Here is a 24,779-nt window from a genome sequence, read left to right on the forward strand (position 1 = left end):
CCATACGGGTGAGCACTACACGTTACACTCAGGGACTTGGGCTACCACACGACTACAGCAGGATAGCCAAAGAGTACGGTCAGAACGGCAGGCCTACAACTCCGCCTGACCAGAGGGACTCTGCGTTTGTTCTCAGACTGACCAGGCCTTCATCATTAGCCGGTACTCCCGTTGGGGCCCTCATATTCGCCATCAGTAAAGACCCTGGGACTGCACTGCAAAGACTCTGTGTCGTTACTATTGCTGCTTCGCACCACTACCACCATCATCCATACACGCTGCCCTAAAGCTACACTCTTCCCGTGGGAAGTCACATCACCTTGCTGCACACACCACCAGCTTCAGCGGCCTGCTCCGCAGCGGCAGTTCTTAATAACTGCAATCCACAGGTGGCGTAGTCGGACATTAACCTCACACAAAAAGACTGCCACTGGTTTGACCGCCCTGGGTCACGGACCGGGTCACCGCCACGGTGACTACAACCCCCCAGCATCCACAAGGCCCGGCTCCGGGTACCCCACGGCCCAGGGGGTGCGTCAAATACATTGGGGACGCAGGACCTACTTAGAATTTAAAGGGATATTCTGGTTTCATAAAAATTCCTTTCCTCCCAGCGGCAGTTTGTTAAAAAAAAAATCCTGCGTTTTACTAACCCTCCCCTGGTTCGCTGCTGCAGATCTGTAATTGTCTGCAGCGCTGAGAGTTCAGCTCTGCACGAGTTGACGGCACAAGCTGCTGAGCTCAGTTATTGACTGCAGCGTTTTCAAATGTTATATCAGTGCTGCAGACAATATATACTAATATCATACTGGGAGTAGTGGCGAAGACTCAGCGTGGGACCTGGGGAGGGTGAGAAAAGCGCAGCTTGTGTTTTTAAATCATACTATACCCGAGAGCATAATGTTTTTTTTTCCGAATCCAAATTCTCTTATATCAGGAAGTAATAGTTATTTGGAAGGTCTTCCCTGAGGAGCTGTTTTAGCAGTAACTTCATATATCAGTGTCAGGTACGTAGCTGCAGAAATATGTAAGTGACGCCACCATTATCACATGTATAGTGGACACATCCTGTATGACGATTACTAGATGTCTGCAAATATGCACATTCCTCATCAATCAGCACAGACATGGAGCTTCTGGGGTGTACTGACAGCACTTACGGTGCGCATCCCTGGCCTCTCCACACCCCAGGAATGAAAGAAAGAGCGGCATATCGCCTTGATGGCTCCATTCATGCGCTGTATGTATTCATTTTTAATAGGAGTTTGATGCAGACCTAAAAAAATCAAAAGAGCAAAGCAACAGCCAAAATGTTAAAAAGCGACCAATAATAAGTTACAAGTTGTATTCACATTATAATATCTACTTCATTGTTCCATAAGCTTTAGACTATTACTGACCTGTACTGATCCGTGCCACTGCATGCACAATGATCGCTGCCAGCTCCCCGACATGGTCCAGGCTCGGGTACGGCACAAACAAAGCTTGATTTTCTGTATCATAATAGGAATCTCCGAGATGCAGATCATCCGTCAGACACTCGGGACTCTGGATTCTGGGGATTGTCTGAGCTATCAGGAGAAGCAGAGGAAACTGGGAGCAGCCATGACATACAAGATGGAGGAGAGCAGAGCCAAACCGGAACACAACTAACTGACGGGGGGAGAGCCGGCTCATGTCCATGGGGACAAGGCTTCCGATGGTGACGCTGGGCTCAAAGCTTTTCTGCTTCTCTGAAAAACAAAAATGGAATAGACAGTAACTGAGCTGCGGCAATAAACGTGGTTTAAGTGATTTATAGAAAACGTGTTATTATCAGAAATTTATCTTTTGGGGTTTTTTTAGCAGATTTTTGGTAAATATACATTTTTAAGAATTTTTGATGATTTTTATTTTTTCCATTTTTCATGTCACAATAATTATATTTATATAGTATTTATATAGTATATTGTGGTAGATCGGCTCACTTGGTTGCTCATAGAGGTAGACACAGGAACACTGTCTCTTTAAATCTTCTGTGGTTTATTAAGAGGACCGCATAAACCACAGCAACGTTAGCAAAACAAACTCGGCCTTGCTGGCCTAACAGGGAAAACAAAACATAATGTACGGCACAAGCACAGTCACAGTCCTTGTTGCTACGGGTAACCGCCCACTTCAGGAACAAAACAACCCAAGGTTTAGCCTTCCATAACATTAACACCAAGGCTCCAGAGCTTGAGCTTCCAGGCCTTCCCCACACCAAATGCTCTGAAAGGCTGGGAATTTATCCTCTGACGACCTCCTCACTTTCTGCAGGTGTTTAATCACCCTAGCACTAAATATGGCTGATTAACCCCTGTCTATAATTTGTGTGCTAGAACACTTTTTCTATGTTTATATTACTGGAGTTAACAACCTCAGTGCTACATATCTCCCCTCCAGTAATATGTCTTCTATTTTTCACTTTGAAGAAAAGAGGTGAGCCTTCAGTTCAGAGCAAGGAAGCCACTGGACAGTGGCTGGAGCAATGCATGCTGGGAAGTGATTGAACAATAGATCCAGCACCTTTAGTGCTGGCAGAATGATGATGACGAAGAACTGCGCAACTGCTAAGGAGAAGATGGCAAGTTATGCAGCAAAAGACATATTAGAGAATCTATGTCTGTGTATGGGATCTGATGCTCTGTTTTAGAATTAGTAAACTCCAATTGCAATGGTTATATTCTGAAATTCACTGGCAAACCCTTTTGGACACATTTAGGTAAAAATATTTAAAAAAAAAATTGTGCCTAATGGTGGAGATTTATTGTAAAGTCATTAGCAGCCATTATGACATTAGTCCAGCAGAGATGATTGTGGGCTGGTTTAGATGAATAAGAAGAGGTATAGGATTGCTTAGGACAGGAGCAGGAAAAGATGAGAGAATGCCGTACTATACCAAAATATGAACCCAGCACCTTGAAGATGAGACTCTTTGCTTTTTTTGGAAATGTGACAGAAGCTACGTGTTAGAACTCTCCTGTTAGGTTTTTTCTATCTTGCTGGTCACATGACCTTTTTTGCCTATTTAATCCTGCTCCGCCCTCCTGGCCTTGCTGGACTTCATTGTAATTTCTACTCTTAAGCTAGCCTGGTGCTTAGTTACCTTTCTCAGTCAGTTTAGCTAGGTCTTCGGACCTTTATGTTCTATGTTGTGTGTTTGTCTTTTACTGCTACAATCTCTGCTAGGAGGTGTCCAACTTTATCCCAGTCCCTAGTTCTTGTAGGGATCCCTCCCTTGCATCTATAGGTCTTCGTACAGACTAGCCGAGGACTTTAGCGGGTCTGATCGCAGGATCAGGTTCCCCGTTACATCGTAGGGATCTAGCTTAGCTCTATTGTAGGGACAGATCTCCTTTCTTTCCTTAGTGCTTGCAGCAGATCATAACAGTAAGTCCAGCCCAAAAATATCTCTAAGGAAAGACCTCCAGTTTCCATCATGGTGTCGGTTCAGGATTTGGCTCAACACCTGCAGGGACTCTCTCTGGAGGTGGCCGAGCTCCAACAACACGTGAGTAGCTGTTCTGGAGCACATTTTGTGGAGCCAAAGGTACGTTTGCCTGATTTATTTTTTGGTGATCAGCAAGAGGTTTTTTCCTTTAAAAATGCTTGTTTGTTGTATTTTCGTTTGAGACCCAGATCCTCTGGTTCATAATGTCACTTTTGCGCAAAGAACCTCAGGGATGGGCCTTTTCTCTCCAACCTAGTGATCCATGCTTTAGATCAGTGGATAGTTTTTTTTCTGCTTTGGGTTTGTTGTATGATGATCCTGATCGTGTCTCATCAGCTGAGACTGAATTGAGACGTTTGAGGCAGGGATCAGGTAATGTGGAAAAATATTGTTCTCACTTCCGTCGGTGGTCTGCCCAGGTGGGGTGGAACGATTCAGCTTTGAAAAGTTTGTTTCTTGCGGGGCTAGGTGAAAGGGTTAAGGATTTGCTGATTGCTTATCCCACACCTGGAAACTTGCAGGAGGCAATGCAATTAGCTATACGGGTGGACAGGAGACTGCGTGCAAGGGTTAATGAGAGTAAATCCTCTGCCATGTCAGCTCCTAGTCTTGAGAGGGTCTGTAATGACATTGGAGAGCGGATGGAGATTGGGGCGATGGCACCCCGCTCTCAGGAAAAAGACCACAGATCTTCTGAAGGTTTGTGCTTTTATTGCGGGAAATCTGACCATTTTATTAAGAACTGTGTGCTTCGTATGAACAAAGAAAAAAAAAAGGTCAGTTACGCCCATATTGCCTGTTTAAATACTAAGGGGGTATTTCTTCCTGCTACTACTGCTGCTCGGGAAGAATTAATTGAATTTCGGATATTTGTGGATTGTGGTTCTACTCTGAATGTGATTGATGGGGGATTCTTGGAAAAACTTAAATTAAAACCCAAACCTTTGTCATCCCCTATTGCTGTGGTTTCTGTCGATGGCTCCCCCTTGAAGAGTGTTACTCACAAGGTCTGTGAATTTCCCCTCACTATTAATGGTATTCACCAAGAAAATTTGGATTTGGTAGTATTAAATAATTTGCCTTCTCCAGTAGTTTTGGGGTTACCCTGGTTAAAATTGCACAATCCTGTACTGGATTGGTCTACCAATGAAATTTAGTCCTGGAGCCCTAAGTGTTATGACAAGTGTTGTAACGGACGTATTGCTGCGGTGGAAAAAGGGGAATTACCTGTACCTATTCAGGATTTTTGGAGAGTTTTTTCTGAGGAGGAGTCACAAATTTTGCCTCCCCATAGAGACTACGATTGTACCATTGAATTTGTCCCTGGAGCGACTCTTCCTAAAAGTCGTTTATTTAATCTTACTATTCCTGAGAGAAAGGCTTTGGAGGAATACATACAGACAAGCTTGGCCGCCGGTCACATTAGGCCTTCCAAGTCTCCTGTGGCTGTTGGATTTTTTTTTGTTAAAAAAAAGGACGGCGGTTTACGTCCTTGTCTGGATTTTCGTGAGATTAGTAAAATTACTGTACGCAATCCTTACCCACTGCCATTGATTCCTGATTTGTTTAACCAGTTAGTGGGGACCAAGTGGTTCTCTAAAATTGATCTCCGGGGGGCATACAATTTGTTGCGCATGAAGGAGGGTGATGAATGGAAGACTGCTTTTAACACTCCTGTGGGTCATTTTGAGAATCTGGTTATGCCTTTTGGTCTTACCAATGCTCCAGCATTTTTTCAGAATCTTATTAATGACATCCTTAGACCTTTGATCGGCAAAAATGTGGTTGTGTATTTGGATGACATTTTGATTTATTCACCGGATCTGGAGTCTCATTGGCGGAGCGTACGTGAGGTATTACAGCTATTAATTGACAATTCGCTTTTTGCTAAGCTGGAGAAATGTGAGTTCGCTGTACAGAGAATTAGTTTTTTGGGCTACATTATCTCCAGCGAGGGCTTTGAGATGGACCCTGTGAAGGTTCAGGCGGTTCAGGAATGGCCTAGGCCCAGGGTCGGTCTGGGATGGCGGGATACCGGGAAATTTCCCAGTGGGCCCCGCCCCCTGCTGCAGAGTAGAGGGGGGAGAAGAGAACAAAAAAAAATTTTGCGGTTTTAAGGGGCACGGGCCCTTTAAAAGCGCAGGCACAGTGTATGCAGGGACGCGCGCACGCAGCGTTCATTACCTGAACCACCGCGGCGCACGTCCCAGTGAATCAGCTGAAGCTGCGTGTCTCCCTTCGCCGGCCGGCGTATGACGTCATCGTCATGCGCCTGCTGTGAAGGAGGCGCGCAACTCAGGAGAAGGAGGACACCGCACGGGAGCGCAGGAAGGTAAGAGGTGTGTGTGTGTGTGTGTGTGTAATTGTCTGGACCCACTGGCTGGACACACAAGGCGGGGGCCAGCTGGACACACAAGGGGGGGCCCAGCTGGACACACAAGGGGGGGCCCAGCTGGACACACAAGGAGGGGCCCAGCTGGACACACAAGGGGGGCCCAGCTGGACACACAAGGGGGGGCCCAGCTGGACACACAAGGGGGGGCCCAGCTGGACACACAAGGGGGGGCCCAGCTGGACACACAAGGGGGGGCCCAGCTGGACAGACACACAAGGGGGGGCCCAGCTGGACAGACACACAAGGGGGTAGCCTGGCTGGACACACAGGGGGGGAACCCTGGATGGACACACAAGGGGCAACCCTGGCTGGACACACAAGGGGAGCTCAGCTGGACACACAAGGGGGGGCCCAGCTGGACAGACACACAAGGGGGTAGACTGGCTGGACACACAAGGGGGTAGCCTGGCTGGACACACAAGGTGGTAGCTGACTGGACACACAAGGGGGGAACCCTGGCTGGACACACAAGAGGGAACCCTGGCGGGACACACAAGGGGGGTACCCTGGCGGGACACACAAGGGGGGAACCCTGGCGGGACACACAAGGGGGGAACCCTGGCTGGATACGCAAGGGGGGAACCCTGGCTAGACACGCAAGGGGGAACCCTGGCTGGACACGCAAGGGGGGGCCCGGATGGACACACAAGGGGGGGAGCCCTGGCTAGACACACAAGGGGGGGGAGCCCTGGCTGGACACACAATGGGGGGGAGCCCTGGCTGGACACACAAGGAGGAGCCCTTGTTATGTTCTGCTACCAAAGCTAAGGAAAGAGAGGAGATCTGTCCCTACTATAAGACTCAGCTGAATCCCTACGATGTAACAGGGAACCTGATCCTGCGATCAGACCTGCTAAAGTCCTAATCTAGTCTGTACGGAGACCTATAGATTTGGGGAGGGAATCCCTAGAAGTACTAAGGACTGGGAGGAATATGGGACACCTCCTAACAGAAATAGTAGCAGACAGACGAACAAACAAAATAGATAGAACCTAGAGGTCCGTAGACCAAGCAAACTAACAGAGTTAGATACAGAGCACAGGCTAGCTAGAAAGTAGATATACAATGAAGTCCAGCAAAGCCAGAAGGGCGGAGCAGGATTAAATAGGCCAACAAGGTCATGTGACCAGCAAAGGAAAAAAAACCTAACAGCAAGGTTCTAACAGTACCCCCCCTTCTAAGAGGATCCTCCGGATCCCCTAGGACCAGGCTTATCAGGAAATCTCCTGTGAAACGCTCTGATAAGTCTGGACGCGGAAACATCATCTGACCTCACCCAAGAGTTATCCTCGGGTCCGAAACCTTTCCAGGCCACAAGATACTGCAAACTACCTCTATACCGTCTAGAGTCAAGGATGCGAGAAATTTCATATTCCCCGTCCTCCACCACCGGAGGAACAGAGGCAGAGGCGTCACCATCCGACACAACAGCTTTTTTTAACAGAGAGACATGAAAGACCGGATTAATTCTCCAGGAGGTAGGAACCTCCAACCTAACAGCAGATTGGTTGACAACCTGAAGCACCTTAAAGGGCCCTACAAACTTGGGACCCAATTTCTTAGAAGGAATCCTCAACCGCAGATTCCTAGAGGACAACCAAACCATGTCACCAACAGCGAACAAAACCTCCTGTCGTTTCCTATCAAAGTAGTCTTTAGATTTTCTGTTGGCCTCCTGAAGATTACCACGCACATCCGTCCAAACTCTTTCCAAATCACCGGAAAAATTCTCCTCCTCAGGCACGGCAGATCCCAACTTGGAGAACGACCCAAACGACGGATGTCTCCCAGAACAACAAAAAAAAGGCGAACAACCAGCAGAAGAAGATGTATGATTGTTCAGAGCAAATTCGGCAAGTGGCAGAAACTCAGACCACCCCTCTTGATTGTCTGCCACAAAACAACGCAAGAACTGCTCAACATCCTGGTTTTTCCTTTCTGTCTGGCCATTAGATTCAGGATGATATCCAGACGAAAACGACAAATGAATTCCCAACCTGTCACAAAAGGCACGCCAAAAACGAGCCACGAACTGAGGACCCCTATCAGAAACAATGTCAGTAGGAACGCCATGAAGTCTGACAATTTCCTTGACAAAGGCCTTAGCGAGAGTTTTAGCGCAGGGCAGTTTGACGAAGGGAACCAAGTGACACATCTTGCTAAAACGGTCCACGACCACCCAGATGACAGTAAAACCCTCAGAGGAGGGAAGGTCAGTTATAAAGTCCATAGCCAAATGTGTCCAAGGAGCACTGGGGACCTCCAAAGGACAAAGCAACCCCGCAGCAGGAGTATGTGAGGACTTAGATCTAGCACATATAGTACATTGGCGCACCCACTTAATGACTTCCTTCTGCCATCCAGGCCACCAAAAACTGCGACCCACCAGTCTCTTGGTCTCAGAGATTCCGGGATGACCTGCCAACCGAGATTCGTGACACTCAACAAACAAATCTCTCCTAAAGGTCCCAGGCACAAACAACCTCCCATGAGGAGTGTTAGATGGGGCATTCTCCTGAGCTTTAAGAATCTCATCTTCCAAAACGGAGTCTAAAGCAGCTATCACAACACCTTCTTGTAAAATGTTTTCCTCTTTCTCAGCACCGACTATGGGAGAAAAACTGCGAGACAAGGCATCCGCCTTAACATTCTTAGTACCAGGGATGTAAGTAACGGAGAAATTAAACCGCGAGAAAAACAGTGCCCACCTAGCCTGACGGGCATTCAGGCGCTTGGCAGCGTCAAGATATATCAGATTTTTATGATCCGTAAGAACCTGAACGGGAAATTCCGCACCTTCCAAGAAGTGGCGCCAGTGTTCAAATGCGAGTTTAATAGCCAATAATTCCCGATTACCAATATCGTAATTCAATTCAGTCTCCGAAAATTTTTTTGAAAAAAATGCACAGGGATGTAATCCATCCCCGTTATCCTGAGACAATACTGCGCCAACCCCCACAGAGGAAGCATCAACCTCAACCAAAAACGGCCTAGTAACATCAGGCTGCATAAGGATGGGAGCAGAGGTGAACCTCTCCTTGAGATACACAAAAGCTTCAATGGCCTCAGAAGACCACTGAACCGCATCAGCACCTTTCCTGGTGAGATCAGTCAGAGGTTTGACAATACTAGAAAAATTTTTTATGAATTTTCTATAGTAATTGGCGAAACCCAAAAACCTCTGTATTGATTTCAAACCAATAGGCCTAGGCCATTCCTGCACAGCCTGAACCTTAACCGGATCCATCTCAAAACCTTTGCTGGAGATAATGTAGCCCAAAAAACTAATTCTCTGTACAGCGAACTCACATTTCTCCAGCTTAGCAAAAAGCGAATTGTCCATTAATAACTGTAATACCTCACGCACGCTCCGCCAATGAGACTCCAGATCTGGCGAATAAATCAAAATGTCATCCAAATACACAACCACATTTTTACCGATCAAAGGTCTAAGGATGTCATTAATCAGATTCTGAAAAAATGCAGGAGCATTAGTAAGACCAAAAGGCATAACCAGATTCTCAAAATGACCCACAGGAGTGTTAAAAGCAGTCTTCCATTCATCACCCTCCTTCATGCGCAACAGATTGTATGCCCCCTTAAGGTCAATTTTAGAGAACCACTTGGCCCCCATTAACTGGTTAAACAGATCAGGAATCAATGGCAGTGGGTAAGGATTGCGTACCGTAATTTTGTTAATCTCACGAAAATCCAGACAAGGACGTAAACCGCCGTCCTTTTTTTTTACAAAAAAAAATCCAACCGCCACAGGAGACTTAGAGGGCCTAATGTGACCGGCGGCCAAACTTGTCTGTATGTATTCCTCCAAAGCCTTCCTCTCAGGAATAGTAAGGTTAAATAAACGACTTTTAGGAAGAGTCGCTCCAGGGACAAATTCAATAGAACAATCATAGTCTCTATGGGGAGGCAAAACCTGCGATTCTTTCTCAGAAAAAACTCTCCAAAAATCCTGAATAGGAACAGGCAATTCTCCCCTATCCAAAGCTGCAATACGCCCATTACAACACTTGTCATAACATTTATGGCTCCAGGATTTAATTTCACTGGTAGACCAATCCAGTACAGGATTGTGAAATTTTAACCAGGGCAAACCCAATATTACTGGAGAAGGCAAGTTATTCAACACTACCAAATCCAATTTCTCATGGTGAACACCATTAATAGTGAGAGGAAATTCACTGACCTTGAGAGTAATATTCTTCAAAGGGGAGCCATCCACAGAAACCACAGCAATGGGGGATGATAAAGGTTCAGGTTTTAAATTGAGTCTTTCCACGAATCCCCCATCAATTACATTCAGAGTAGACCCACAATCAACAAACACCCGAAATTCCATTAATTTTTCCTGAGCAATCGTGGAAGCAGCTAAAAATACACCCTTGGAATTTAAACAGGCAATACGGGCGTGACTGACCATTTTTTTTTCTTTCTTCATACGAAGCTCACAGCCTTTAATCAAATGACCAGATTTCCCGCAATAGAAACACAAGCCTTCTGAAAAACGACGGTGTTTCTCTTGAGAGCGAGGTGCCACCGATCCAATCTCCATCGGTTCACCACTGTTAGTACACACATTATCATAACCAGAAACTGACATAGCAGAGGATTTGCTCTCATTAACCCTTGCACGCAGTCTTCTATCCACCCGTATAGCTAATTGCATAGCCTGTTGCAAATCCTCAGGTGTAGGATAAGCAATTAGCAGGTCTTTAACCTTTTCACTGAGCCCAGCAAGAAATAGACTTTTCAGAGCAGAATCGTTCCACCCTGTTTGAGTGGACCAACGACGAAAATGTGTACAATATTTTTCGACATTACCTGATCCTTGTTTTAAACGTCTCAACTCAGTCTCAGCTGATGTCACACGGTCAGGATCATCATATAATAGTCCTAAAGCAGAAAAAAAACTATCCACTGATCTGAAGCATGTATCACTAGGTTGCAAAGAAAAGGCCCACTCCTGAGGCTCTTTGCGCAAAAGTGACATTATGAACCCTACGCGCTGGGATTCATCCCCAGAGGACTTGGGTCTCAAACGAAAATACAATAAGCAAGCATTTTTAAATGAAAAAAATTCTCGATGTTCACCAAAAAATAAATCCGGCAAACATACCTTAGGCTCCAAGAAATGTGCTCCAGGACAGTTACTCACGTGCTGACGGAGCTCGGCCACTTCCAGAGAGAGTCCCTGCAGGTGTTTAGCCAAATCCTGAACCGACACCATGATGGAACAAAAAAAAAATCTTTCCTTAGAGAATTTACAGGCTGGACTTACTGTTATGTTCTGCTACCAAAGCTAAGGAAAGAGAGGAGATCTGTCCCTACTATAAGACTCAGCTGAATCCCTACGATGTAACAGGGAACCTGATCCTGCGATCAGACCTGCTAAAGTCCTAATCTAGTCTGTACGGAGACCTATAGATTTGGGGAGGGAATCCCTAGAAGTACTAAGGACTGGGAGGAATATGGGACACCTCCTAACAGAAATAGTAGCAGACAGACGAACAAACAAAATAGATAGAACCTAGAGGTCCGTAGACCAAGCAAACTAACAGAGTTAGATACAGAGCACAGGCTAGCTAGAAAGTAGATATACAATGAAGTCCAGCAAAGCCAGAAGGGCGGAGCAGGATTAAATAGGCCAACAAGGTCATGTGACCAGCAAAGGAAAAAAAACCTAACAGCAAGGTTCTAACAGCCCTGGCTGGACACACAAGGGGGAGCCCTGGATGGACACACAAGGGGGGACCATGGCTGGACCCAGGCAAAGGGGAGTGGGCAGGCTGGACACATGGAGGCCAGGATGGATATATTGGGGGCAGGATGGATATATGGGGGGGCAGGCTGGACTCATGGAGGCCAGGAAGGATATATGGGGGGGCAGGCTGGACTCATGGAGGCCAGGATGGATATATGGGGGGGCAGGCTGAACACATGGAGGCCAGGATGGGTATATGGGGGGGGGACAGGCTGGACACATGGGGGGCTAGGATGAATATGTGGGGGGGCGGGCTCGATACACATGGGCTAGCATAAATATATGGAGGGGCACGCTGTATATATGGGGGATGTCAGGATGGATATATGCAGGGGGTAAGGGCAGTATGGATATATGAGGGGGGAGGCTGGACACATGGAGGCCAGGATGGATATGTAGAGGGCAGGCTGGACACATGGAGGATATATGGGTGGGATATATGGGGGCGCAGGCTGGAAACATGGAGGCAAGGATGGATATGTGGGGGGGGCAGACTGGCCACATGGGGGGGCTAGGATGGGTATATGGGAGGGGGCAGGCTCGATACACGTGTGCTAGGATAAATATATGGAGGGGTCACACTAGACAAATGGTGGCCAGAAGGGACATATGGGGGTGCCTGGCTAGACAAGGGACTTAATTACTGTTTGGGAGCCAGATTGAGGAACATACTTTATTAGTTTATGGTGACCAGTGGGGAACATTATTACTTTAGATTCCAATTATTATTATTACATTATTACTTCTGTAATATAATTTACTTTTTAGGAAATTGTTTTCCATGGGATGGGACAAAAGAGGGGTCCTGTTACTGTGCAGGACGGCACTATGTTGCTTTTTTTCTTCAACTGGTGTAGTGTAGAAGTCGGGGGGAAAAGTGGGAATATTCTCTAGAAGAGATCAGTTATTGATAACTGTGTGTTATTTTCTGCAGAGATGATTCCTGGCTGGAAGAAGTGATGGCTGTCTGTGCCAGATGAAGAAGAAAAGCGAAGATGAAGGACTTCACCTAGAGACGTCACTGGTGAGTCAGTGTGTTACATGTACACTTACTCTATACACGTGGTCAAAATTGTTGGTACCCCTCGTTTAATGAAAGAAAAACCCACAATGGTCACAGAAATAACTTGAATCTGATAAATTACAAATTTTTGAAAATGAACAAATGAAAGTCAGACATTGCTTTTCTGCTTCCACAGAATTTAAAAAAAAATTAACCTCATGAAATCGGCCTGGACAGAAATGATGGTTCTTCTTCTTAACTTAATATTTTGTTGAACAACCTTTTGAGGCAATCACTGCAATCAGACGATTCCTGTAACTGTCAATGAGACTTCTGCACCTCTCGACAGCTATTTTGGCCACTCCTCATGAGCAAACTGCTCCAGTTGTCTTGTGTGTGAAGGTTGCCTTCTCCAGACGACATGTTTCAGCTCTTTCCAAAGATGCTCAATAGGATTTAGGTCAGGGCTCATAGAAGCCACTTCAGAATAGTCTAATGTTTTCCTCTTAGCCATTCTTGGGTGTTTTTAGCTGTGTGTTTTGGGTCATTATCCTGTTGCAAGACCCATGACCTGCGACTGAGACCAAGCTTTCTGACACTGGGCAGCACATTTCTCTCTAGAATCCCTTGATAGTCTTGAGATTTCATTGTACCCTGCACAGATTCAAGACACCCTGTACCAGATGCAGCAAAGCAGCCCCAGAACATAACAGCCTCCCCCATGTTTCACAGTAGGGACAGTGTTCTTTTCTTGATATGCTTCATTTTTCCATCTGTGAACATAGAGCTGATGTGCCTTGCCAAAAACTTCCATTTTTGTCTCATCTGTCCATAGTACATTCTCCCAGAAGCTTTGTGGCTTGTCAACATGTAGTTTGGCAAATTCCAGTCTGGCTTTTTTATTATTTTTTTTTTTCAACAATGGTGTTCTCCTTGGTCGTCTTACATGAAGTTCACTTTGGATCAAACAACGGTGGATAGTACGATCTGACACTGATGTTCCTTGAGCTTGAAGTTCACCTTTAATCTCTTTAGAAGTTATCCTGGGCTCTTTTGTTACCATTCATATTATCCGTCTCTTTGATTTGTCATCAATTTTCCTCCTGCGTCCACGTCCAGGGAGGTTGGCTACAGTCCCATGGATCTTACATTTCTGAATAATATGTGCACCTGTAGTCACAGGAACATCAAGCTGCTTGGAGATGGTCCTATAACCTTTACCTTTTAACATGCTTTTCTATAATTTTCTTTCTAATCTCCTGAGACAACTCTTTCCTTTGCTTCCTCTGGTCCATGTTGAGTGTGGTACACACCATGTCACCAAACAACACAGTGAGTATCTGTAGCCCTATATACAAGCCCACTGACTGATTACAAGATTGTAGACACCTGTGATGCTAATTAGTGGACACAACTTGATTTAACATGTCCCTTTTGTCACATTATTTTCAGGGGTATCATCATTTCTGTCCAGGCCTATTTCATGAGTTTAATTTTTTTTTTAATTCAGTGGAAGCAGAAAAGCAATGTCTGACTTTCATTTGTTCATTTTCATAGATTTTTAATTTATTATTACTTTTGTCAGATTCAAGTTATTTCTGTGACCATTGTGGGTTTTTCTTTCATTAAACGAGGGGTACCAACAATTCTGACCACGTGTGTATATAGTATATACAGAACTCCTGTGTATGTCACTGGTGATCACTGTATTATGTATACACTATATACAGAGCTTCTGTGTATGTCACTGGTGACCACTGTATTACCTGTACACTATATACAGAGCTCCAGTGTATAATGTCACTGGTGATCACTGTATTACCTGTACACTGACACTATATACAGAGCTCCTGTGTATAATGTCACTGGTGATCCCTGTATTACCTGTACACTATACACTATATACAGAGCTCCTTTGTATAATGTCACTGGTGACCACTGTATTACCTGTACACTATATACAGAGCTCCTGTGTATAATGTCACTGGTGACCACTGTATTATCTGTACACTATATACAGAGCTCCTGTGTATAATGTCACTGGTGACCACTGTATTACCTGTGCACTATATACAGAGCTCCTGTGTATAATGTCACTGGTGATCACTGTATTACCTGTACACTATACACTATGTACAGAGCTCCTGTGTATAATGTCACTGGTGACCACTGTATTACCTGTACACTATATACAGAGCTCCTGTGTATAATGTCACTGGTGACCACTGTATTACTTGTACACTATATACAGAGCTCCTGTGTATAATGTCACTGGTGACCACTGTATTACTTGTACACTATATACAGAGCTCCTGTGTATAATGTCACTGGTGACCACTGTAATACCTGTACACTAAATACAGAGCTCCAGTGTATAATGTCACTGGTGATCACTGTATTACCTGTACACTGACACTATATACAGAACTCCTGTGTATAATGTCACTGGTGAACCCTGTATTACCTGTACACTGACACTATATACTGAGCTCCAGTGTATAATGTCACTGGTGGTCACTGTATTACCTGTACACTGTACACTATATATAGAGCTCCTGTGTATAATGTCACTGGTGATCCCTGTATTACCTGTACACTGACACTATATACAGAGCTCCTGTGTATAATGTAGCTGGTGGTAATAACAGTGTTGTTAGTATTGTGGTTTGTATTCATGATCAGTATTGTAGTATTTGGTCACTTTGGGGTGGTAATATGTGGTCTGGTCATGGTGTGGCCGTATTTGTTCCTTGTATGTGGTATTATTCGGTCACTATGTGGTGGTAATATGTGATCTAGTCATGGTGTGGCGATATTTGTCCCTTTTGTATGTGGTATTATTGGTGTTGATATAGTGTACTGTGTTGTGTATGGCAGTCATTTTGTTCTTGCTGATATTAACTAGGAAAATATTTTTTTCCATTAGGCCACAGCCCCACCATTAGTATTCGGTCAGTATTTTTTCTCAGGAGTCGCTACCAAAACCAGGAGTGGGTGATAAATGCAGAATTGGTGACTTGTTTCTATTATACCTTTTCTCTGATTGTTCCTCACCTGGTTTTGGCTCCCACTCCTGAGAAAATATACTGACCGAATACTGACCAAATACTGATAGTGGGGCCGTGGCCTTAGAGATTAAATACTTGGACCAGAGCGGCAGAGATGCACTTACAGGGGTTTTCTGGTGAAAACAAGTAATCACCTCTCCACAGGATCAGTGATGATATTGATTGGGGGGGGTCTGACTGCTGGGACACAATCGGCAGAATGTGAAGCTTTTCACCCCATTAGACTGGAGCGGCCTGTGAGATGCGACCACTCATCCAGTCATTCCCTCAGTGACTGTGAGCGCTGCTCTTTTTTGGAAGCTGCATTTTAAAATGGGGATAAGTGTCCTGTCAGGGATGAAACTTCCCCATTCTTCTGATAGGTGCGTTTTCCAATGTTCGGACCCAAACGATCAATAAGTGATCACCGATCCTGTGGATCCCATGGATCGGTGATAACTTGTTTTAACCAAAGAACCCCTTTAATGCAAACTACCGTAATTGTACATCCCAGTTATAGTGGTGCACAGTAGATGTGCAGGAGCCGCCAGTCAATGCTCCACTATAACAGGGATAGCGGATAACAGATATTTGCATATGGCTGTAGGTGGGCCCCTAGAGTCAGTTCTCCCTGTGGGCCCCAGACACCCCAGTCCGACCCTGCCTAGGCCTATTGGTTTGAAATCGATACAGAGGTTTTTGGGTTTCGCCAATTATTACAGAAAATTCATTAAAAAATTTTCTATTATTGTCAAACCGCTGACCGATCTCACCAGGAAAGGTGCTAATGCGGTTCAGTGGACTACTGAGGCCATTGAAGCTTTTGTGTATCTCAAGGAGAGGTTCACCTCTGCTGCCATCCTTATGCAGCCTGATGTGACTAAGCCGTTTTTGGTTGAGGTTGATGCTTCTTCGGTGGGGGTTGGCGCAGTATTGTCTCAGGAAAACAAGGATGGAGTACATCCCTGTGCTTTTTTTTCAAAAAAATTTTCTGAGACTGAACTTAATTACGATATTGGTAATCGGGAATTGCTGGCGATTAAACTCGCATTTGAACACTGGCGTCATCTCTTGGAAGGTGCTGAATTTCCCATTCAGGTTTTCACTGATCATAAAAATCTGATCTATCTTGATGCTGCCAAGCGCTTGAATGCCCGTCAGTCTAGGTGGGCACTTTTTTTCTTGCGGTTTAATTTTTCCGTTACTTACATCCCGGGTACCAAGAATGTTAAAGCGGATGCTTTGTCTCGCAGCTTTTCTCCCATGGTCGGTGCTGAGGAGGAGGAGAGCATTTTACAAGAAGGTGTTGTGATTGCTGCTTTGGACTCCGTTTTGGAAGATGAGATTCTTAAAGCACAGGAGAATGCCCCATCTAACACTCCCCATGGGAGGTTGTTTGTGCCTAGGACCTTTAGGAGAGATTTGTTTGTTGAGTGTCATGAGTCTCGGTTGGCAGGTCATCCAGGAATTTCTGAGACCAAGAGACTTGTGGGTCGCAGTTTTTGGTGGCCTGGATGGCAGAAGGAAGTCATTAAGTGGGTGCGTCAATGTACTGTGTGTGCTAGATCTAAGTCTTCACATACTCCTGCTGCGGGGTTGCTTTGCCCTCTGGAGGTTCTTAGTGCACCTTGGACACATCTGGCTATGGACTCTATTACTGACCTTCCCCCCTCTGAGGGTTTCACAGTCATCTGGGTGGTCGTGGAAAGTTTTAGCAAGATGTGTCACTTGGTTCCTTTCATCAAACTGCCCTGCGCTAAGACACTCGCTAAGGCCTTTGTCAAGGAAATTGTCAGACTACATGGCGTTCCTACTGACATTGTTTTGGATAGGGGACCTCAGTTCGTGGCTCGTTTTTGGCGTGGTTTTTAGTGACAGGTTGGGAGTTCATTTGTCGTTTTCATCCGGATATCATCCTGAGTCTAATGGACAGACAGAAAGGAAGAATCAGGATGTTGAGCAGTTCTTGCGTTGTTTTGTGGCAGACAATCAGGAGGGGTGGTCTGAGTTTCTGCCACTTGCTGAGTTTGCTCTTAACAACCATACATCCTCTTCTGCTGGTTGTTCGCCTTTTTTTGTTGTTCTGGGAGACATCCGTCTTTTGGGTCATTCTCCAAATTGGTATCGGCTGTGCCTGAGGAGGAGAGTTTTTCCGGTGATTTGGAGAGAATTTGGACGGATGTGCATGGTAATCTTCAGGAGGCTAACAAAAAATCTAAGAGGTACTTTGATAGGAAACGGCAAGAGGTTTTGTTTGCTATTGGTGACATGGTTTGTTGTCCTCTAAGAATCTGCAGTTGAGGATTCCTTCTAAAAAATTGGGTCCCAAGTTTGTAGGGCCCTTTAAGGTGCTTCAGGTAGTTAACCAATCTGCTGTTAGGTTGGAGGTTCCTACCTCCTGGAAGATTAATCCGGTGTTTCATGTTTCTCTGTTGAAAAGAGCTTATGTGTTGGATGGAGACGCCTCTGCCACTGTTCCTCCGGTGGTGGAGGACGGGGAATACAAAATTTCCTGCATCCTTAATTCTAGACGGTATAGAGGGAGTTTGCAGTATCTCGTCGCTTGGAAGGGTTTCGGACCCGAGGATAACTCATGGGTGAGGGCAGATGATGTTTCTGCTTCCAGACTTGTCAGAGCGTTTCACAAGAGGTTTCCTGATAAGCCTGGGCCTAGGGGATCCGGAGGATCCTCATAGAAGAGGGGGTACTGTTAGAACTCTCCTGTTAGGTTTTTTCTATCTTGCTGGTCACATGACCTTTTTTGCCTATTTAATCCTGCTCTGCCCTCCTGGCCTTGCTGGACTTCATTGTAATTTCTACTCTTAAGCTAGCCTGGTGCTTAGTTACCTTTCTCAGTCAGTTTAGCTAGGTCTTCGGACCTTTATGTTCTATGTTGTGTGTTTGTCTTTTACTGCTACAATCTCTGCTAGGAGGTGTCCAACTTTATCCCAGTCCCTAGTTCTTGTAGGGATCCCTCCCTTGCATCTATAGGTCTTCGTACAGACTAGCCGAGGACTTTAGCGGGTCTGATCGCAGGATCAGGTTCATCGTAGGGATCTAGCTTAGTTCTATTGTAGGGACAGATCTCCTTTCTTTCCTTAGTGCTTGTAGCAGATCATAACACTACGGTTGACATGCTTTATGAAGACTTTAGAGAAGACGTCACCAATCATTTAATCACACATCACAGTCACCAATCAGCACCTTGAGTCTGTTTATTAAGTGCTTGCTTGATTTCTTCCAAAGTCTTAGTTAAAGGGCTAGCAGTGATGAGTTTCTTAAGGTTTTCTTCTCTGTACAACGCCGTCAAAAAGAGCTGTGGGTTTAACTGTGAACCTAGGAAAAGTAAAGGTAAAATCTAAATATCCAGGTCCAAAGAATTCTTACATAAAAGGTCCTAACTATTCTAAAGAATCATTGGCTATGACGCACCTACAGAAGAAAGCATCGGTATGTTGCCATTCATCAGACCTTCATAGGCGATCTTATTGGCCGAGGTCTAAAGTAAAGTAAGGAAATATTCAGAATCTGGGGACGGTGTCCCTCGTTGTAAAGTTGGTAGCAGAATTCAGTTAATTAAATAATTCACATGACAATCTCAAATTATTTCATACGTAGGAAACTACAGATATAAAACTATGAGATATCAAAAACTGTGAAAATGGCACCACTATCAGCGACCAACCCATCATTAACTTTTTCCCACCTTACAAAGTGAGATCATTTTCCTAGGACATGCTATCAGTTTATAACCATTGAAGGTTTGACTCTTAGACCCCCAAACACCCTGTCCAGTGAACTACACGCATTAGGGTCTTTTTTTGTGAATTCTGGAGTATTTGACTTTTACATCTTCTATTTATCATTGTACAAAGCTGACTGAAATGAGTTACCAGTGAACGTACTGTATTTTTCAGACTATAAGACGCTCTGGACCATAAGACGCACGAGACTATGGGCGTGTGGAGCAGTGAATATTCATTCTCTTTATTAGCGTGCACACTTTTAGCCACAGCCGCCAGCTCCTGCAGCTGCTGGACGATCACATGTGTCTGCTATTAAAGAGAATGAATATTCACTGCTCTCCACTCCTATCCACCTCTCAGCGCCGCCTTCAGTGCATAGAGGTGGGCGGGACTATGGGCGTGGGGAACAGTGAATATTCATTCTCTTTAACAGAGGGCACAGTGTTAGCTGCAGCAGCCTCCTGTGACCTGCTCTTCCTACGCTGCCACTCCCCCTCCACAGCCACAGCCACACTATAAAGTACATCCAGACTGTAAGATGCACTCCCCACTTTCCTCCAATATTTTGGAGGAAAAACGTGCGTCTTATAGTCCGAAAAACAGGGTAATCCTTAACTATCTTCTGAGGTGTGTTACGGATCCGGGTGTTGGAACCTCTGTGCTGTGATGCAAGGAGGGACCAGAGGGGAGTAAATAAGTGTCTACCCGGACCGACCCTGGCGACACGGCGGCTCAGTCGACTCCGTGAACCAAGGAGGGACCGGGAAGGAGAACCAGGTGCCACTCTGGGACCGACCTTGTGTGAAAGCAGGTGACACCCACGGGACTGATGGCTGAAGCCAACAGGCACAGCAGATGAGCACGGCTGGTAGACAGGCAGGTCATGCGGGTAGGCAAGCAGGCGGGCACGGCAGGTAGACAGGCAGGCGGGCACGGCTGATAGACAGACAGGCGAGCACGGCTGATAGACAGACAGGCGGGCACGGCTGATAGACAAGCAGGCGGGCACGGCTGATAGACAAGCAGGCGGGCTCGGTTGATAGACAGGCAGGCGGGCACGGCTGATAAGACAGGCAGGCAAGCACGGCTGATAGACAGGCTGGCAGGCACGGCTGATAGACAGGCAGGCGGGCACGGCTGATAGACAGGCAGGCGGGCTCGGCTGATAGACAGGCAGGCGGGCACGGCTGATAGACAGGCTGGCGGGCACTGGAACCTAGGGGCTGAGGAGAGTGTTAGTACACAAACAACAGCCTTGCACAGGCACCTCCATTTTGGAGGAGGTGCCTTATATAGGGGAAGTCCTCCGGCCATTGGTCGGGGACTCTTTAGGACGGTGCGCGCTACAAGGTGAAATAGTAGTGGTTCTAAACCAGTTCAGAAGATGATACAGGAGAAGACATAAGGGTTACAGACCAGAGAACAAGATTACTGGTAACTAATTCTGCAGTCAATTATGTACAGTGATACATAGAGGATGTAAAAAACACACACACTGCAAAACTTTATGATAAAACCCTTATGAAAAAAATGTTTCTTAGCCAAAAACACATGCACAAAAGTAAAAAAAAATAAAATGCCCCGAATCCACTCATAACTTTTAACAGTGATATCCAACCTCATCGTGCTCCAGGGGTTCGGCTGCTCTGGCACCATTATGTGCCTTCATGTGGTTGTGCGGCTCCTTAGCGGACATGTTTTTCTTTGCTGCTAGCTCAGTGGACACCTTCATCAATGTGAGCTTTACAACTTTCATAAGTGCGGTGGCTTCTTGCATGAAAATGTCTGAAATTAACACAGAATGTTACGGCAGAAAATAACGAAAATGGCGCTCAATGTGTCCCGGATTAAGTCAAAAAGCAAGTGAGACATCAAGTCAAGCTTCATCTGAGGTTACAGACGGATTTGGGAAAGCAAGGTATTTACAAAAGAGCTCATCTATGGCAGAGAGTTCACATGAAAGGGACTCAAAGTATTGGCCAACTCCTTTAAGGTAGCAGGTACATAGAAACATAAAATATTTGGTTTCCAGGTGATGGCTGATCACGCGAGAGCCTCACCTTGGGTCGGTTCGGTGTTATACCCCTGGTTGATCATCAGGGACGAGCTCTGACTCTGCTGGGATGTCATGGTAGCTCTTGTACTTTCCTCTTCACCTTCCAGTGGGATTTTCCTCCACTCAACACTTTTATTGGTTCCCAGTTCGAGAGTCTGTAATATTTCCTGGAACAGGAAAAAAAAAAACCAACATGCATGACCCAGCTAAAACCCTTAGCAGAACCTTTCATACAATAGATCTGGGTCACAGGGATGGCCTTGGGCTCACCTTCAGCACCTGTATCCTGTGTATGAAGGCCTTGTAGAAGGAGAGCGTTTCGCTCCGGTGTCTTCCTAGCTGAGACGTCAAGTGAAGATTTTGGTCTTCCAGTTTGTCAAATAAAGTTCGTACATTGAAATCCTCCAGGAGGCGTACACAGCTCCTACGATCTAAGACATAGTATGTCTGTGAAGGCTCTGCGGCCATCAACGAATAGGAAACATGCTGATAGTGATGGCTTAATGTGGTTTATAGAGAGTAAAACCAACCGGACAGATCAGGTCCAACTCGAAAATTCTCTTTTTGGGGACTTCTAATTGTTATATGTAAACCATTAATGGCAGACACTTATTTACAGGGATCCGATAGGGAGCGCACAGTGAATAGAGGCTGAGCAACATTGACCTGTAGACATCATGTACTGTACGCACCTGATCCATAGGAGATTTCCTTTTTCCCAATGTCTTGTATCTCTCCAGAGCCGCGAGAGCCGACAGCTTCATAAAACCGGAGGCTGAGAGAGGAAAACAAGGCGGATATCAGACGTAACGTAAAAGGCACCAAGGTGACGTCTGGCAAAAAGTCACATGTACAAGTACTATAAATGACGATTTATGGTATATAGTGGTCGTACATAAGGTGCATGGTGTATAGCATATGAAGGTCACATGGTATACTGTATACAAGTTCTTATCTGGTATATGTCATATCTAGGTCACATGGTATACGATATTAAAAAGAGGTCATACATTAAATGGAGAAAAGTGACAGGATACACTTAGAACCAAACTTGGGTATTTCCTTCAGTCCCATCGCTTCCAACAAATAACTTGCGACCCTCGCGCCCTGATGTATAACACTGTCACCCGCCATACTGTCTGCTGTTACCAACATGTCACAGAATGACTGATAATAAAAAGCTCACTGATCCCAGCGGGGGTCCTGTAATTGCAGCCATCTCCTGTAACAGGAGCCACCTGGGTAACAAGTCCGTCCATGACATTTCTTCCTCCTGGATCTTCCCCCATCACCTGTGAGAGTGATATTACTGAGAAGTGGAAGGAACCGCAGCAACTCGGCCATGAAAGTGGAGACCCCGTAATGTTACAGAGCGGGGGGGCTGAGTGCTGAGGAGCAGAGGGCAGAAAAGTCATCAAAGCTCTGCTGACCCCATACCTCCTCTGGTATTAACATCAGCACAAACACTGAGCCCCCGCCGGGAGTTTCTTGGCCGAGCAGTTGCATGCAGCCGTACATTACCAAGCACAATGCTGAGTGGAGTGGTGGAGTGGTGTAAAGCCGCAACCACTGGACTCTGGAGGAGACGTGTTCTGTACAGGTTTTCAGCACAAGACATTGTGGACAATTGTAGCTTCTGCTTTGTGAGAAGAGTTTGGGGAAGACCCTTTTCTGTTCCCCATGACTGTGCCCAGTGCACAAGGGCTACACAGACATGAGGTGGGGGGAGGGGGAGGGTTTGGTGAAAGAACATGACCAGCTGCACAGATCCCAACTTCTTTGGGATGAACTAGACTGGAGACTGTGAGCCCGACCTCTTCCCGCTCTCATTTTCCCAGTAGAGTGATCTGCTAATGTCTATGGATAGAAGGGGAGGTTGGAAGATGAATGTGGAGGGGGCACTTACTTTACTCCATCTAGGGTATGAGCTTTATGACATATATGGAGGCCACATGTTGTATTATCTAAATATATACTGTATATCAGAGTATTCTACATAATAATATATACTGTACATCATATCCCTAAGACCACCTGTCTTGTGTGAGCACATATTCAGGTGGGATATAAGGTTCTCCAAGACTCCTCCATCTGGGCTTCCAGTTCTTCAGCGGGCAGGGGGTGTAGAGTGAGGGTCGTAGTACCAAGGTGAGGACCAGCAGAGTGACCATCACTATGAGGAGCAGCAGCAGGATGCCTACAGCACATGCAAGATGGCACCATTAGTAATTGCAGCTACAGACACAGTATAATAGTGAGGATTGCAGTAATAGGAAGAAATGCCACCCCTCTTCCCCTAATGCCCGCACTATACACAATGTGAAGGAAGTAATGTATTACCCAAAATAGCCGGCCAGTTTGGTGCCAGTTGGAGCCTTTGTTGGGTAACAATACCCTGCTTGACCAGCTGATATGGAGAAGACGGCTGGATACGAGAGGCCCCCGGATCACAATACACATTATTCTCTTTCACCGTCACAAAAAGCGATCGATCCCTAACCCCGTTGTCCATGAACACGTATGTACCAGGATCTGTGAAGACGTGGGCGAATCTACAACATAGATAACACACGATCAATGCCCTGAGCAAGGGCGTAAAAGTGATAAACTGCGAGAAGACAGTGACTACCTGGAAACATTCACATGGGTCTCCCCGATGAGGTGGTTGAGCCTCCTGAAGGCCCCAAAATCCCAGTGAGGGTTTGTATTAAACAAGTGATCCTTCTGATAGAGGGGATAATGACTGGATGTCCGCTCTGTAATATACCAGATAGGATGTGTTATTAGACAGTGTGTCCTGACATACGATGCAGAAGATAATGACTCACTCTCGACTCGCTGATGACATTGCTGCACAGCTTTACCTGAGCAATGTAGCTGCAAAGAGAGTGATTTGTGTGCTCTCTCCTGCACTGAAGCGATAGAGGAGGAGAGCTATGTCAGAAGCGAGGAGAGAGCAATTTGTGTGCTTTTTTCTGCACTGAGGTGAGACCATCAGAGATGAGCAATGTCAGAAGCGAGGAGATAGCAATATGTGCGCTCTCTCGTGCACTGAAGTGATAGAGGAGACGAGCAATGTCAGAAGCGAGGAGAGATTTGTGTGCTCTCTCCTGCGCTGAAGTGATAGAGGAGACGAGCAATGTCAGAAGGGACGAGAGAGAGATTTGTGTGCTCTCTCCTGCGCTGAAGTGATAGAGGAGACGAGCAATGTCAGAAGCGAGGAGAGAGAGATTTGTGTGCTCTCTCCTGCGCTGAAGTGATAGAGGAGATGAGCAATGTCA

At 45.8% G+C, this 24,779-nt stretch overlaps 1 protein-coding gene across 1 annotated transcript in view; it reads right to left on the minus strand.

Moving 5' to 3' along the window:
* Positions 1-24,779, minus strand: part of LOC141172794 (uncharacterized) — a 99,961-nt gene that overhangs the window by 32,609 nt on the left and 42,573 nt on the right. Inside the window, exons 10-20 of the mRNA XM_073657314.1 lie at positions 24,128-24,254; positions 23,839-24,050; positions 23,533-23,695; positions 22,191-22,273; positions 21,769-21,929; positions 21,503-21,665; positions 21,061-21,227; positions 19,129-19,195; positions 18,901-19,032; positions 1,401-1,733; positions 1,161-1,276 (exon numbers count right to left, since the gene is read on the minus strand). Coding sequence (XP_073513415.1) covers positions 1,161-1,276; positions 1,401-1,733; positions 18,901-19,032; positions 19,129-19,195; positions 21,061-21,227; positions 21,503-21,665; positions 21,769-21,929; positions 22,191-22,273; positions 23,533-23,695; positions 23,839-24,050; positions 24,128-24,254 — 1,724 coding nt within the window. The remainder of the gene's footprint in view (positions 1-1,160; positions 1,277-1,400; positions 1,734-18,900; positions 19,033-19,128; positions 19,196-21,060; positions 21,228-21,502; positions 21,666-21,768; positions 21,930-22,190; positions 22,274-23,532; positions 23,696-23,838; positions 24,051-24,127; positions 24,255-24,779) is intronic.

This window comes from Phyllobates terribilis, unplaced genomic scaffold (genome assembly GCF_046119375.1).
Source record: "Phyllobates terribilis strain yellow unplaced genomic scaffold, ASM4611937v1 Scaffold_12__6_contigs__length_324123572, whole genome shotgun sequence".
NCBI lineage: Eukaryota > Metazoa > Chordata > Amphibia > Anura > Dendrobatidae > Phyllobates > Phyllobates terribilis.